Below are 16,168 nucleotides of genomic sequence, written 5' to 3'. Positions count from 1 at the left end.
TATGTTTTACATGAACTTACATACGTGTGTGCAGTAAATGTATGTTTTTAATTGTGAATCTGCAAATATGTTTTCCACAGCTGAGGAGCCACACATGAAGTGGCCTCATTTTGTGGTGCTGTTTTCTCATTTGTTCCTAATTAGCAGGGAGTTCTGGCAGCAAGGTCAATACATTCTTTTTGATACTTTCAGTTGATGAGTTCTATGGGTCAATGAAGACCTGATAGTCAAGTGCCAATGGCTGTGTGAAAAATAGCTTGCTGGTTAATGAAAGGCAGCTTTAGTTCTGACAAAATTTGACCTACGTGAAATAATGCACATAGCTAAATTCTTCTCATAGCTCCATGAATCGAAAACAAATTTATTGCTGTTCCACTTTAGAAGGTTTATTGTAGACTGGTGCTTCTGGGTTTCTTCACATAATACTGAAAACAACATACATCTCAGAAGCCGAAGAAAGACCTCACTGGGTTGCATTACATTATTACATAAATCTACACATTTTGGCGAGGGGAGGGGGAAGTTAAGCAGAGAACTAAATAAGGATCTACTGAATGGGTATATTTGGGGAACACATTTCCAGAGTGACTCATATAGACAATACATGGGAACATGAACAATTAATCTTGATGTGCTATAGCAAAATTACTTTGGGAGTGTTTCCTAATGCTTAATGGAAGAAAAGGCTATGGAGTGCAAGGTTGTAAGTCGCCACCCAACACAACTATGGTTGGTTATCCTGCACAGCTTCTGGAATCATCAGTTTTTCTACTATACTTGGTCTAAAGCTGACTTCTGATACCCAAGGATTTTCAAACATTCTTTTATTAGAAATACACCTAAGATGCATGACATGGTGTGCTTCGTCTGCCTTCAAAAATACTGGGACGAGAAGTCAGAGCCAAGTTGTGATGAATTTCCTACTCATCTCAGTCAGTTTATGCAGTCAGCAGAATCTAATGTTAAAACTTTTCTGGACTTTCCTCACAACGAATGCAGTCCTACACAAAGAAAGGTATCTTGGAAAAGCTCAGTCTAGACTTTTCTCATGTGTTTCTCACTCTACATACCAGTTTTGTTTTTTAAAGGAAGCATTTAAATATGCAGCCATCCACCAGCAGCCTAACATGGTGTATAGCTCAGGGAATGCTGCTTCCCTTCATGGTTATGCTGATGGTATAAACTGGTCCTTATTGACATCAGCTAAAGAGAATGTGCTTGATGTGATTGGCCTTAGCTACTTCACACTGCGGACTCGGGCAAATAAATGCATGTCAATTGTCTAGATACACTTTGCACCAGCTTTCCACACATAGAATCGCTACGAATGTAGGAAATGTATAATACTATACTGCAGTCCTATGCACATGAAGATAAGCCTCAATTCACTAAATGGGGCTTACTTCATAATAAACATGCACAGGATTACTTTGTTACTTTTTTGTGTGTGTTATATTTAACAAGGATAAGTAAAAAAAAAAAGTAAGACTGAAGACAGCTTCTATGGCATTTTATAATTTTTCATGGAGCATTGAATTGTATAGGAGGTTCTTATGTCAAATTTAATGGTAACGTTCACAGAAATCTTGAGTGATGCATACTTTCGTACATAAGTTCTCAATTTAGTGTTGATAGATAACAATAACTCACTGGAAAAAATCAAAGACCACAGTGCAAAAATAAATATATAATTTTAAATAAATATACTGCCATTATTCTGATACAGACTTATTACATAGTGATATTGTTATAATTACATAACAAGTCATGTACTTTAATTAAATAGACTTTTCCAATTTTTAAAAAATATATAAAGTACACTTCAAATATCTGACAAGCTGCTAGTTTATGCCAAATAAAATGAAAAGAATTCTTTCTCTTCTCATACTCAGAGTGTATTAATTTTAAACAGTATTTTTATTACTTAAATGCTTTGGTGCTGGTTGTCATTTTTAAATAACGTAAAGAACACAGTTGAAGTGTTTAAAATAATGTTATTTCTAATCTAAAATAGTATAATTATTACAACAAATATGTACCTGGATTATCATAGTCTAACAAATTGTCTTGTTCTTAGCCCTATATTGCAGTGCAAAATACTTTAATTCAATCTTAGTAGATTCAGAAAAACCTTGAGCAAATTTATGTAAATTGACCTGGTAATTATGGACATCCGTTTTCTAGATGGCTAACCTGATCATCCTTAAGCAGGCCAGATTTTAGGAGAGAGGAGCTATCTGTACTATTCCTTCAGTATAAGTCTGCACAGTTTGTGATCTAAGCCAAATGCAACACAGCAATGATGCATTGGGGCCTGCCAGTTTCTTCTTGTTACCTGTTTTTGTAGGCTACACAAATAGGAGGTTTATTGAGCCTCAGGTAGTCTGCCACACATGACTGATGTGCTATGTTTGAACTGGCAAGTCTCAAGTTGTACAGGTCTACTTCAGCACATATTAGCTTGTGCTGTTAAGAATATGAAGAACTCCCTGAAATTGTCCAGCTGAAAACATCTTGGCTGCCGTGAACTATGGTATCATAAAAATGATAATGGTTACAATGCAAGAAAATATATTGGAAAATTTCCAGTGACAAATGACTTCATCACAATAACAAGTAAGGATCTTAATACATGGAATACAGTAACGGCACAGAATCCTTCCCCATGCTTTCGCTAGAAAAAGATATCTTCGTTTTTGAACTCCGGTAAACATTTGTATTTGCTAGGAGAAATCCAGACACAAGCCAAATTAGGTAGGCATGGACAGCTGTGATGAATTCTCTTCCCCCAAAATGGAATCTGAAATCAAATAGTTAATGTTAAAGAAATGAAGGCAAAGACAACTCAACAGTAGGTGCCTGCCATTAACACTAAAGTTTCCACACTAGTATATTAAACTAGTTCAAAGGGATCCCCAAAAACATATCCCATCTTCCTTACAGGTGTACTGACCTATTTTCCTCTCTTGGTGTTTATTCTTAACTATATAATGTGGAACTGATCCTCTGTGTGCACAACCATCATTTCAAAAGAGCAGTAAGTCTGGTATAGATTATTATGGTATGTACCATTGGGAGTATCACTTTTGGCAAAGACCTAATCCAAAGTTTTACAGCGTTGGTATTTGCTATCCCACATATGCTACCTTGCTTCAGATTGGGCCTTCCAATAGGATCATCCAACAACATATACCTATGTCGTACCTGTGGGAGAATAAATATTTCTAGTGCTTTCCTGGAAACAGCACTCAATATTTGCCTGTAAAAAAAGGAAATGGGTTCAACAGGAGCAGCATAGGACTTGTAATAGGGCATGAGACTTGTAAGATTGCACAGAGCCTCAAAAATATTCTTACCTACCAGCTGCACAGGCAGGTTTCACCTTATTTTTGCCAATGTTTCTGTTAAGCACCTCAGAATTTTTTTCTCAATGGGGCAGATAAATCTGTTCATCTTTAGAATACCTTGCTTTTACAAAATGGAACCAAATGGATTCCTTTCAGTCAGAAGTTTAGGAGCTGATTATGTGCAGCTCAGTGCAATGCCACACTTTCAGCCAATGAGAAACACAAGTCAAAATCAAATTTTATTATGATGTAAGCAGGACAAATACATATGAAGACACTTGAGCCAACGCTTCAAAAATTATTTCAGAATGACTCAGAATCTGCTCCATATTGATGATGCTGGGAAGGGAATGGAAGCAGGCAGTTGAACTGTATATACAGTATATACAATTTGTCTGTATATACAGTAGCCAAAATATTTTGCATGTAACAAGTCAAAAGAATAGGATGGTGCTATTTACTGCAGCATACCCCTTCCCAATGCCTTATTATTGTTTCTCCTCTTGTACAACTGAGCTGGGAAGCAGTACAGTTTTGGGGGAGCATATAACTGTAAATGCCAAAATCTATGCCTAGTCAGGTGTGTGAACTCCCTTACTCTCCTGTTCCTGTTTGCTTTGCTATAAACCTCTACAGTTTCATTATCTCTGACCACTGAGGCTGATGGGAGTTGCAGTTCAACAATGTTTGAAGGGTACCATGTTAGCAACATGGTTTACAAGTATGGTTGACCTACTTTTTGCTAAAAACCATGGGCTTGGAGGTATTATGCATTTCTCCAAATCATACACCCACAGCAAAATTTTCCTCTAAAAACAAAACTGTTGCCAATAATGCTGTTTCATAGTGTTATTGCAAATAATTGGTTGGGATTATGTATCTAGTCCCATCAGAATAACACAATTCACTGGGGTCAACAAAACCTTTTTTGTGTGTCAGATTTTCTTCTCAAAGACCAATGCATTTTGTTCTTGCATTACAGTATTATTGTCAAAGCATCATGTTGTGTATTTTTTTCTTTATAAAATGTTGCACAAATAATATTTTTTTCACCTTAATGGAAAGAAAAAAAATCTATAGAAGTGGTAGCAGGGCTAAATGAATTGCAGCTCAATCTTATCTGAAAGACTAACATTTAATCTGTGTTCTGATTTAAGCAGTATGCCTTTACTGATCTCTGATCAGCTTATATCAGTTGGTGGTCCACTTTACAAGCTCTCCATGTGTGATTTAACAAAGGGCACTCAAGGCTAATCTAGTATGAAGACAAAATTGCCTTTCAATTTAGGCTTGTCCTTGCAGATCAAGTTTAAACTCAGTGGTGTGGTAGTGAGGGAAAATAGAAATTGAATATGTCTGCTTTGTACCTGACCAGCAGACAAATGGGGAATGTCAGTGTTTTGACACTTTGAATGGTCTTCTGTAACCCCTATGGATAATATGAGCTTTTTTGCAAATAAATTGGATGATTTTGAGCTATTTCTGAGGAACATCGGCTGCAGTATTCTGGATATGACGTATGGCAGCCCTAGCTTCAAGGCTAAATTGCAAGGACTAATTTTACTGAACAGTAAATACTTTGAGAACCAGTGCTAGAAACAATACAAAACAAGACCAAGATTTTCAAGAATATGCAGTCAGTGACATTCTTCCCTGCTTCTTTAACAGCAGACCAAGAAAGAAATGGGAATAAAGGTAATGGCTCCACCCCTCATTGCATGGAATGAGCATGAATGTATTTAGGGGAGAAAAAGGATGGCAGTGCCTTCTTGCAGCTTTATGGACTATCCCGTCCATTGTCTGCCCAGATACAACAATATGAAGAAAAACCAATGATTTGTACATAGGGTACTAGCAAGCAACTGAGTGTCAAACTGTCAGTTGGGTCTTGCCAATGCTACTTAAAGGTTGAAGAGAGCTCCATTGTTAGGTTAAAAGCTGAGACTGAGCTATATCCTTAACAAGAAAAAGAGGCAGAGCAATACAGTAAGTCTAAGTGCATGGTGCAATAGTGAAATGTGGATATGGTTAGGAACAGAGTATTGTCATAAAGTCTAGCAATGGTAAGAGAGTAGAACCATAAGCTATGAACCTTAATATTTTCAAAATGCTGCTGCATTTTGAACCACCTCTTCTTTTGGAAATTATGCATGGTCTGCCCCCCCCGCCCCCTTTTGAGAATATAGTCTGAGAATATATTCTCAGACTATATTCTCAAAAGGGGGCGGGGGGGGCAGACCATGCATAATTTCCAAAAGAAGAGGTGGTTCAAAATGCAGCAGCCAGATTACTGGCTGGAGTTCCATTTAGATCTCACATAACCCCTCTTTTAAAACAGCTGCACTGGTTGCCAGTTTGTTTCTGGGCCCAATTTGAGATGCTCATGTTAGTGTTTAAAAGGCTAAACAACACAGGCCCCAAATACCTGAACAGCAGTGCCAGCTCCTGGGGCTGATCTCTTTCAGCCTCCCTGAATATTTTTGAGGTGTACAAAAAGCACGAAGGCGAAGCATGGAGCCCAGCGTAGTGTGGCTCCAGTGGCCGGCTCCTTCTTCTCCTGCCATTTGCCATGTTCGGCTCTGCCCCAGGCTCCTTCTGACTCCTGATATAAGGTTACCATACGTCCCTGTTTCCCAGGGATAGTCCCCAGATTTACAGCTTTCTCAGCATTCACATGTATGTAGCGAACAATAAGTGTCCCCAGATTCATTGAAACACATCTGGTAACCTTAGCCTGACATCACATGTGCGATGCCCCACCCCAAATCACCCTTGTGTACCCTTAAAATCTGCCCTAGAAGGTTGAGGAGAGATGCAGAGGAGATGAGAGAAAAGCACGTGATCAGAAGACTACTCAAAACAATGTTGGATTCCAACCTCTGGAAGGAAGCAATGAGGTACTTTTATTACCTGAACAATTTGCCTACTCAAATGATTAATAGCTCTGGAAATCAGCAGGGTTTGAATGATCTCTTATACGAAACAAGAGTATAAGGATAGTTTTAAGATGCTTATATTCTGTAATGTGAAAGAAAAGCATTGGACTTTATTTTTTTTACCTTAAGACCTCTTACAGAATAACACTGACAGTAATATATTTATTTGCGTATGTTCTTATGCTGCTGTTTCCATAAAAAGAAAACTTCCTCTGTAAAGTATATGTTCTTGCACTTTTGCAATGGATAATATTTTATGCAGTTTGACTCACAACAAAATATATTCATATTTCCTTCTACCCTGTCAGTTACGGTATCACACAAGGTACCAGAAAAAAATACTAACTTTATGACTCAAAGGATGACAGTCTTCTCCCAAGGTTCCCATTGGTGTGCACATCCGCAGGCTCCGAATCCAGAGGCTAACAGCACAACACATGCCTCCACCACACTGTAGATCTCTGTCGCAAGCCTAAACATAATAAAGACACACAGTATTAGATAAGTAAAATTACTAAAAATAAACTGGGCTACTACCCCATTATTTTATTGTACATCTAAAAGCGTATATTTTCAAGAGGCTTTGCTAACACAAGGAAATTGTGGGGTTCGGGATTCACATGGTCATATAGCCCATTAGAAGCTGAAGCAAGTTTGTTTGTTTCTTTAAATTAAAAATCCTTAGATTTAGTAATTGGAAATCTTTTAATCTTAACAGGTGGAACCTACATATCAAATGTCACATGCTGTCTTTCCTCCAACCACCATCGTCAGTTCAAGTAAAGATAACCTGTGGTCTGGATCCATCAGCTAAAGTCAGCCACAAAGGCCCCACTGAAACCAGTGGGGATTATTTAGTTGGATCCAGGCCACTAAATTATTTTATACCATGAATGGTGCCAGACAGAATGAGATGATGGGTTAAATGATTATTTGTTGCCAAAAGAAACATGCATAGCAAGAGGTTCTATATTAGCTTTTATGCCACAGAATAGCAGAGCAAATATTTGTGATATTTAACAATACAATGTCTCAATGTTCAGGCAGAGGTAAGATCCACCAGATGCCTACAATCACTTCTGAAACACAAAAACAATATTAATCTGGTCCAACAAAAGCATAAGCCCTCTTTTCTTTCTATTAGAATACTTTTAATGTTTTGATTTATTTATAGCAGGCATAACTCTGTAGCTAAAAATGGAACAAGTCATTGGAGCTTGTTTCTCTGGATATTAACTGAAGCTCTTCTAAATCAAGCTTGCTCACGCAAGTATATAGTGGTTTACTCATGCAAGTATATAGTGGTTTACAAAAATCTAAGAATGCTAAGAACAAAATTACACAAAACCACAAGAAATTTAAGAAAATAAATTACAACTTCCATAAAAACAACATGTGCAACACTATCCCAGTCATTCCTGTTCAGAAGTACCATTGAATTTAATGGATTTCACTCTCATGTAAGTGACAATAGGATTGCAGCCTAAAGCTTTTCTGTTATTCATTGTCTATCTTATAATTTCTGGTAAAAGTCGATTTGAAAAGAAGATTCTTAGAGTATTTATTCATTTGTGACACACATAGGCCACAATTTATCAGGGAATAATCTGAGGCATTCATGCTGACCATAGTTATACTAAATACCATGACATGTCAGCTATAAAAGACTGGCAGGCATCAAATGTTAAATATATTGAACATCCTATCCCAAAATATTTGGTTAACACTTTATATAAAAATTTACTCAGGAGAACCTTCAGACAAAATGAGGATTCATTCAAGCTCTAAAGTCTCCTGCGTTCGTCTCCCACCCTTGCCTCTTCCATACTGTTATGACCAGAACAGGCCACAACTCCTTGCCCATCAAGTCAGCTTCCTTTTAATTTGTAAATAAAAAGTCTTTGTACTGTTTTATTATGTTAAAATCAGCTGGAATCCTAGACTGGTAGAATGAATGGTTGCTTAAGGACTGGTGATTTAATGCCTGTTAGACAAATTCATGCTAATGTGTGGCAGGTGAGTTGTAGTATACTACTCCTGTGCTGTTTGATTACAGACACCTTGTTCTCCTCAAAGGTCACTTTCCCTGGACAAATCCTCATACATAGTTGTGCATGAGCAGCCAGTTTCTGTATACAAAGATCCGTGAAGTTGGAGAGCATGACAACGATACCAAAAAGGAGAAAGTGATATTGCTAGCCACCTACATATACCACGTGCCACCTAAAACCACCATAAGAATGAACTTCAGAGTCTTAAAAGGGCCAGCGCTGCTTCTGCATCCCACAGCTTCCCTTCAAGTGTGCTCACTGTACTTCAGGATCAGTTAAGTGCAGTGATAGGTATCAGGTTCTTCAGGGAAGGCACTTGTGAGGCTCCTGACTTGAGTCCTGCAGCTATGGGAGTTTCTGTGGGTTTCTGACAGGTGCCATGGCCTTCTGAAAATGAGTAGGAAGCTTGGAACCCTCAACTTGGCTCCTTAGCTGATGCATCTGCAGCCTCCAGCTCTGTATCTGGAGTGCTGATGAACTCCATGGTCATGAAAGTACTACAGCTGAGACAAGGCACCTGCCTCTGTACATCTGTAAGATGCTGACAGGCTGAGTATAGACTGTCTATATTTTTTATCTTATATCATTTTAAAATAAAAAACAACTTCATAGTAGAAACTTCACTTGAAAACAAAGGTGATGAGTTAGCCAAGATTGGACTAAGATCAGTTTAATGCCAAAGTGGATTTTGAATGGTTTGTGAAAATGCCCTAAGTGCAGATGTGGAGAACCTTTGGCTCTTTAAATGCTGAAGAATTACAACTCCGATCAGCCATAGCAAACATGTCCAATGGTTAGCAATGGTGGAAGTTGGAGGTCAGCTTCATCTGAGGGACCAAAAGTTCCCCACACCCGCCTTAGTGAAATCAAGGAATACATTCAGGCTATAATTCTAACCCCATTTACCTGGCAGCAAATCCCACTGAATTTAGTTGGTCATGTTTCTGAGAAGACATGGTTAGGACTGCACTGCAAAAATAACTTTGCTTTTGTTTCATTTCAAATACTTGGACTGTGAAGCTCTATAAGATTCTGCTGAGCAATGGCATCATAAATAAGCAGATTCACAGGAAAGTGTTTATGAACAGATAATGGCTCTGAGGGAAACATTACTGTCCACTGAAACAAATGCTCACTTTAGAACAGTTCATTATGAATATAATTATACTCTACTGCATATTATGTAATTTTAATAAGAAAATTGATATCAGAGCACATATTTACATAATAGATGGTAGCTTTAAAAAAACTGGTTGTATGGTAATATTCAAAGTCATTACTACAATTTTATTTTGAATTCTGAGATGAGGCACAAGGTTATGTTAGTTTACATGTCAACAGGGAAAGAAATGCAAAACCAATTCCTAAGATTTGTATAAAATATTAATTGCTAAATACTGAAATATTAACTGGATTTTAGCTGGTTTCATTCTATTTTAATGTTTCATATATATTCTTAACATTGTAGAAATTTCAGTTCTATTCACTAGTTCATTTTGTAGGGCAGAGTTAAATCCTAGAATTGATGCACATTTACTTTATTTTTTGTTTTTGTTTTTTAAAACACACAGATTGCTGCAGATTGCTGCCACAGAAATTCTCTGCTTTCAGATAGAGACCAGGCGGGTAATTTGAAAAGGCTAAAAGCAGTAGATGAAAAGTCCTTTTCTTGACCTTGTCACTTTTTCATCTTGCCCTTTCTACTTAGTCAAGGCAGGGCTTTTTTCAGCCAGAGCTTGGCAGAACTCATTTCTGGCACCTCTCAGGTGGATGCCATTGCCATTTTAAGAGGAACTTGGCATTCATGGTGAGTTCTGGCATCTCTTTTTCTAGAAGAATAGCCCTGACTCCAGGTGTCTCTTCCTTTCCTAGGATGCCTTGGGTAGGTTGCTCTGTTTACTTTCTCCCCTCCCTCAGTCTCAAGGCCACTGAGGAGCCTCCTCACACATCTTAAGATGTTCTCAGAGGTCTGGTCCCTACACACCTCCCGTCAGGATAACTCCCAATGTGTGAAGGGCTTATGCTACCTAGGTGCTTTGAGATGAAGGACAAGAAGGTAAGCTTCAAACCATTTCATTATGAAAAATAACAGATTTAAAAGAGGGACTTTCTTTGGAATTTATTTATTTAAGATATTTATATACCCCTGAATTACCGAAGTATCTAAGCAGCATGTAGGCTGCAGGTTGATTGAGTAAGCATTAAGAACATGATATGTTCAGAAATCAGCATATGTGCATTGACTGCCCTCAAGCATTAAGCAGATAGTGTATATTTAACAGGGAGAAAGAAAAGAGATTTATCCCAAACACAAATATTACTCTATCTTACAGTTGTTCCTTTTATTATTTCATTAATACAATTGGAGAAGTCAGGGGAACCCTGCTCAAGGATACAATTCAGTTTCTTGTCAAATTATTCCTGCACATGCCGCTGTCATACGCAAGATTCGCTCTCTGCTTCTACCACTGGATTACTTCTTTCACAAGCCAGCATAGGCTGGATCATACCCCACCCGAATATAGAGGTGGTCATTTAGCTAATTTCTTTGAAATTGTATTTACACCTGTAAAAATAAAGTATCATGCAATGGTAAAATAAAATAGAAAGTATTAGAGGAACCAGACACGAGGTTGTTCCTGTACTCCTTTACTGAGTCTGGCCATAAGTTCCAGCCAAGTGCCAAACTACAGAGGAGAATAAAAATGCCACATTAAGCGCCTTTGAAGAGACCCGCTATTAAGTGCAGTATTCTGTACTGAATGAAGGAATCTGTGCAGCATTTACTTATAGAGCCCAATTTCCTTCATGGTGCTAGAAATCTATCAGCACTGCCAGTATGTCATATAAGTCTTGCAACTTGTTAGCTTCCATCCTGCCCCTCCTGCTCCTCTCTTTCCTTCTGTCACCTGGACCTTAACAGTGAATCAAACTGCAGGAGGAAAACAGATTCTACGAAACAGGTTCAAGATCAAAGGCACAATGGATCCAATCTAAAGCAGGGGAAAAATAGAGCAGTTAAAGTAGAGAGCCAAGACAATTGTTAAATAAAGCAGTTTTTAAAAATGTGTTTAGAGAACTTCTGTCAATAACAACACTTTGTAAGGAATAGCCAAGCCCTTAGCAGAGGAAGAAGTAGGGAAAATCTTAACAAGCTAAAAGTATTGAAGCCTATCCACCCTCCAGCCACAGAAAAATGTGGCTATTATAAAGTCACTTTGATTTCAAAGTCTTTCTGTAAGCTGAAATACCTGGCTGGAGCTTTTAAGAGAAAATGAACCTTTCAAAGTGTTGCTCAGGCTCTTGTTGTCGTCCTTCCCCACAATCGATTATATAAAAAGTTTCTTGGCAAGACAACAGGGAGTTGCGAATCGTTTAAAACGTCTCTTTGAAAGGGGGAGAGGGGTGGACGTAGGTGAGAATCTCTCCCGGACTCCGGAGCTGAGTGAACATCTCCCCTGCCTTGAGAAATTAAATGTGACAGAGGAAGGAAGATTCTGAGGAACTCAGCACAGGAGTATCGAATCCAGAAAAAAACAACAACAAAAAACGCTTCTCCACAGTTGCCTCAACTTCCAAACTGAGCGCAGCTGGGGGAAGCTTTTGGAGTTACAGGTTGCGACGGCGCAAGAGCAGCTGGCTCCCAACTCCTGCCCAGGGACAACCCCAGCCTTAAATTACAAAACAAGCCAGTTAAAGCAGATAGTCAGTGCGGGAGGCGACTCAAGTGCGGGAGGCGACTGCCATGAGCGCTCCTTTGTCTCCCGTCCCAACCCTCTTTCCCCAGAATATTCATAATCCTCCAGGGGACAAGCTCCAGCCACCCCACAACAGCCGGATACCACCAGGCACGCACGCAAAGCCTCAGGATCAGGCACGCCTCACCCCATAAACTTCAGCAACTCGTTTCAGGCGAACGCCTCCCCAAAAGCGCGCCTCGTCGGTCCTTTCCTCCACAGAAACCCCCCCACAGCACACTTAAAAGCCATTCTTGCCTCTCGCAATCTCGAAAGCACTCGCCTCCCCGCCTCCCCGTCTCGGCTGGTGGTGCTGCTTTCAGCCAATCCCGGATTTCCCGCCAAAATAGCCACCAGGCTCAGACGGCAGAAAGGGCGCACAGGCGCGCACTTGTCTCGCCCGCTCCAACCGTCGGGGTTAACTCGCGTCTCGCCAGTCCTTCCTTTCTCGTGCAAGGTGTCACCCCCACCCAGCCCTCCACTCCCTTTGCCAAGTCTATTTGGTGGCGATAATCCCTCGCCCCAGAGGCTGCCCCTCTCACCCCAGTGATAACTGCAGAATCCCCCGTGGAGAGCAGCAGGAAGAGGAGCGGGACGCAGCTCAGGCTCCTCATGGCTCCCTCTGTTCTCTCTCCCCGGGGCCGCTTGCAGCTCTCCGCGCGCTTAAGCCTCGCTCAGGGCTCCCCTCAGGGCAGCAGCAACCGTGAGGAGCAGGAATGCAGCCGGGGCCGCTCCAGCCCGTTATAAAGCTTAGGGCTGCCATTCAAAGGCAGGATGAGTCACTCACCCACCTACCCAGCAACGCTGCCGTCGGGGGAGAGAAACGGGGAGGGGGAGGGCACGCGCAGGAGCAGCCACATAAACACACAACACAAAACAAGCGCGCACCTCCTCCCCTCACGCTCTCAAGAAGTAGTAGCGCGGCGATTCCCTCGCGCAGAAAAGTGCACAGATACGAGGAAGGGGGGCGCTCCAGGCTGGGTTGCGTTCAGTCGCCACACATGGGTGGGGTGGGCAATAGGTTTGTCAGCTTTATATATTTGCCGTGAGAAGGGCAAATGGGCGGGGGTGGGGAAGCAGGCAAGGCCATCTTGGGGATGCTGAGGAAATAAAACTTGCAAGAAGAGCACCGATTCCACAGTAAACACGCGTCTGGAAGCAGGAGCCCATGCAGTCCTACCAAAGAAACCCAAGTAGATGTACGTTCTAACATGGAAATATATCCACACAGGCAGTACCAGATTTACGTCTAAGCTAAACAAGCTATAGCTTAGGGCCTCACACAAATGAATGGAAGAGTCAGGTATCCACACACACTTGTGCAGCGTACCCAGAAAGATACACACACTGGAACACAACAGGGTGGTGCTATTGGGTTTGGGTGTAGGAGAGGCCATTTCAAATCCCCTCCCAAGCTGTGAGACTTTCTGGAGTATAACAGAAGGAGCATCTCCACCCCCATCATTCTACCCGGACACTGAGGTCCAGCACCGAGGGCCTTCTGGCAGTTCCCTCACTGTGAGAAGTGAGGTTACAGGGAACCAGGCAGAGGGCCTTCTCGGTAGTGGCGCCTGCCCTGTGGAACACCCATCAGATGTCAAACTGATAAACAACTATCTGAAGGCAGCCCTGCATGGGGAAGTTTTGTAATGTTTGATGTTGTATGGTGTTTTTATATTTTTCTGGAAGCTTCTCAGAACTGCCCAGTCAGATGGGTGGCATATAAATAATAAAATTATTATTTCCAAACTTGTCTTTCAATGTACTGGTTGTGTAGTTGAATGAGCTTGACTGTGGACACAGTTTGAGTTTACTGTGCAAAACCCGTTTATAAATAAACTACTTTGTGGTGAAAAGTATCAAAATGACATATCCAAGGATTTTCACACACAGGATATGCTTCTGAGATGATACCACACAACTAAGTTTTGTAACACATACCTCATCCCTGTTCACCACACATTTGTGAATCCCTGACCTTTCTGGACCTGAGTAATGTGCATTCAGGGGTCAGGAAGGTTAACCTTGCCTGGGCCGGTTCACTCCCGCGGAGATCGCCCTGTGGGCCGGATCGCGTCTGTACAGATGCAATTTCCGGCATCTGCGTCTGTGCAGATACGATTTCCAGTGCCATGGAAGCGAGTCCCAACTCCGTGATGCACTGGTTTACCGCAGTGTGCAGGGACTCACCAAGCGGGCAGCTCAGTTCGGGGGTGGCTCGGGGGCCATTTAAACGACCCCTGTGGGCCGCTTGTGGCCCATGGGCTGCAGGTTGCCGACCTGTGTTCTAGGCAGACAGCTCAATCTACTTAACCTTTTTTACTCCTTCTCTGTCATACACTTGCCTTTTTTCCCTTTAAGATTATTTCAAATTTTGATTTTGCAAAGTTGAAGGTAGAATCCTGTGTCTCCACGTGTAAACTTGATTTTTAAAGTAACCTAATTGTTCATACAAATTTACTTTAAAGGTGTCTGAGTGAAACATTTAACTACCGTATCTTGAGTATGGAATCCTTTTTTGTTCATTTCTAGCCAGGAATTGTCAAACTTGTTGGCTGGGCTATCCCATTTAAGGGGAGCATTTTGACATCATTTTCATTACAAAAATAGCTGTATATAGTATTTATAATTTTGCCATAAACAAACAATCCATTCATGGAGGTCATTTCAAAGCAAGGAAATAAGGGTCTCTGGATAAACAATTCGTGCAAATCTACATAAACTCACTGAAACCATCAGCTTTTAATACTTGCTGAAAAATCTTAATCTTTAACTTTATTCAGAACATTGATAACAGCCACAATCTATGCAAAGCTCAGCACAATTGATAATATAAGAATATCCTTATATGTATATCCTTATGTCTCTCCCACAGAAATTAAATCTGAAGGGGAAAATATCTCTTTAGGATCGAAAATTTTTTGAAACCAAAACATATTGTCCATTGTTGGCTTTTAACAGAACAACAGAAATGAAACTAAACTCAAAGATACAATTGTCCCATATAATAGCACTCAAACTTTCTATTTTTTTTAAAAAAATTATTTTTACAATTAAATTTCAGTTTATAAACATAAGCTATTCAAGACTGTCAAGCCTAAAGCAGAATATTATATAGTGAAACAAGCATGGAATTTTCCTGCAAGTATTTTTGCATTTCACTGTAAATTTCTTTGGTCAAGATTTAGAAGTAGTAGGGCAGTCTATGCAAATCACTTTTTTGGCCTTCAAGATGAGAATGGTCATAAATGGCAAAGCACGACATCTCTGAAATGAAGATGAATTCCTGGGGGAAACTGGAGCAAAAGGACAATTGCATGACTCTGACATTCAATCCCTGCCATCTTGAGATAGATCTAAACTGGTGCCATGGGCTTGATTGCCCATTGTAAAATCCCCTGTGGCAGACTTGCTTGAAAGTATAAATGTCAATTTGTTTTGTTTTGTTTTTAAAATAAGTGCATACCAAAGCTGCATTTGTTCTTGAACAAAACATAGTTTGAAAATAAAATTTAAATTAAACTTTATTGATTTTGTGGTTGTTGTTGTTTAGTAGTTGTGTCCAACTCTTCATGACCCCATGGACCAGAGCACGCCAGGCACTCCTGTCTTCCACTGCTTCCCGCAGTTTGGTCAAACTCATGTTGGTAGCTTTAAGAACACTGTCCAACCATCTTGTCCTCTGCCGTCCCCTTCTCCTTGTGCCCTCAATCTTTCCCAGCATCAGGGTCTTTTCCAGGGAGTCTTCTCTTCTCATGAGGTGGCCAAAGTATTGGAGGCTCAGCTTCAGGATCTGTCCTTCCAGTGAGCTTTTAGTTTCAGTAATTCCTCCTCTTTCATTGAGTGTGGGGCCAGACCTATAAGCTTCTTCAGTCCTGCCTGCTTGCGTGGTCACTGGCGAAAGTGAGCTTATTCCCTCCTTTGGGATTCTAGATTAGATTGAGCAGGACTGAGGTGCCAACTTGAATAAAATATTGGGGAAGGGGGGAGTAAGCTCTACCCTGCATAATCGATCACAGGACACGGTGCATGTACACCATTTAAATGGCAATGTCCAGCAACTTTGTGGAGTCCTGCCCTCTCAAATATTTGATTGA

At 40.5% G+C, this 16,168-nt stretch overlaps 1 protein-coding gene across 2 annotated transcripts; it reads right to left on the bottom strand.

Moving 5' to 3' along the window:
- Positions 1 to 370: 370 nt before the first annotated feature.
- PROK2 (prokineticin 2) lies at positions 371 to 12,784 on the bottom strand. Of its 2 annotated transcripts, XM_053378188.1 has the most exons (4): positions 12,614 to 12,784; positions 6,630 to 6,755; positions 3,205 to 3,259; positions 371 to 2,800 (listed from the first exon to the last, which is right to left on the bottom strand). In XM_053378188.1, the coding sequence occupies exons 1-4, from the start codon at positions 12,683 to 12,685 to the stop codon at positions 2,751 to 2,753; spliced, it is 303 nt and encodes a 100-aa protein (XP_053234163.1). In that variant the 5' UTR covers positions 12,686 to 12,784; the 3' UTR covers positions 371 to 2,750. The 2 variants fall into 2 exon arrangements, with proteins under 2 accessions (XP_053234163.1, XP_053234162.1); XM_053378187.1 differs by lacking the exon at positions 3,205 to 3,259.
- Positions 12,785 to 16,168: the final 3,384 nt, after the last annotated feature.

The sequence above is a fragment of the Podarcis raffonei genome, chromosome 2 (assembly GCF_027172205.1).
Source record: "Podarcis raffonei isolate rPodRaf1 chromosome 2, rPodRaf1.pri, whole genome shotgun sequence".
Taxonomy (NCBI): Eukaryota; Metazoa; Chordata; class Lepidosauria; order Squamata; family Lacertidae; genus Podarcis; species Podarcis raffonei.
This window is presented reverse-complemented; position numbering and strand designations above follow the sequence as displayed.

Coding starts and splice junctions, on each gene's coding strand:
- PROK2 (XM_053378187.1), bottom strand. CDS start 12,685: ATGAGGAGCCTGAGCTGCGTCCCGCTCCTCTTCCTGCTGCTCTCCACG. Junction 6,756..12,613: donor ATTCTGCAGTTATCACTGGG/GTGAGAGGGGCA, acceptor TATTATGTTTAG/GCTTGCGACAGAGATCTACA. Junction 2,801..6,629: donor GTCATCCTTTGAGTCATAAA/GTTAGTATTTTT, acceptor ATTTGATTTCAG/ATTCCATTTTGGGGGAAGAG.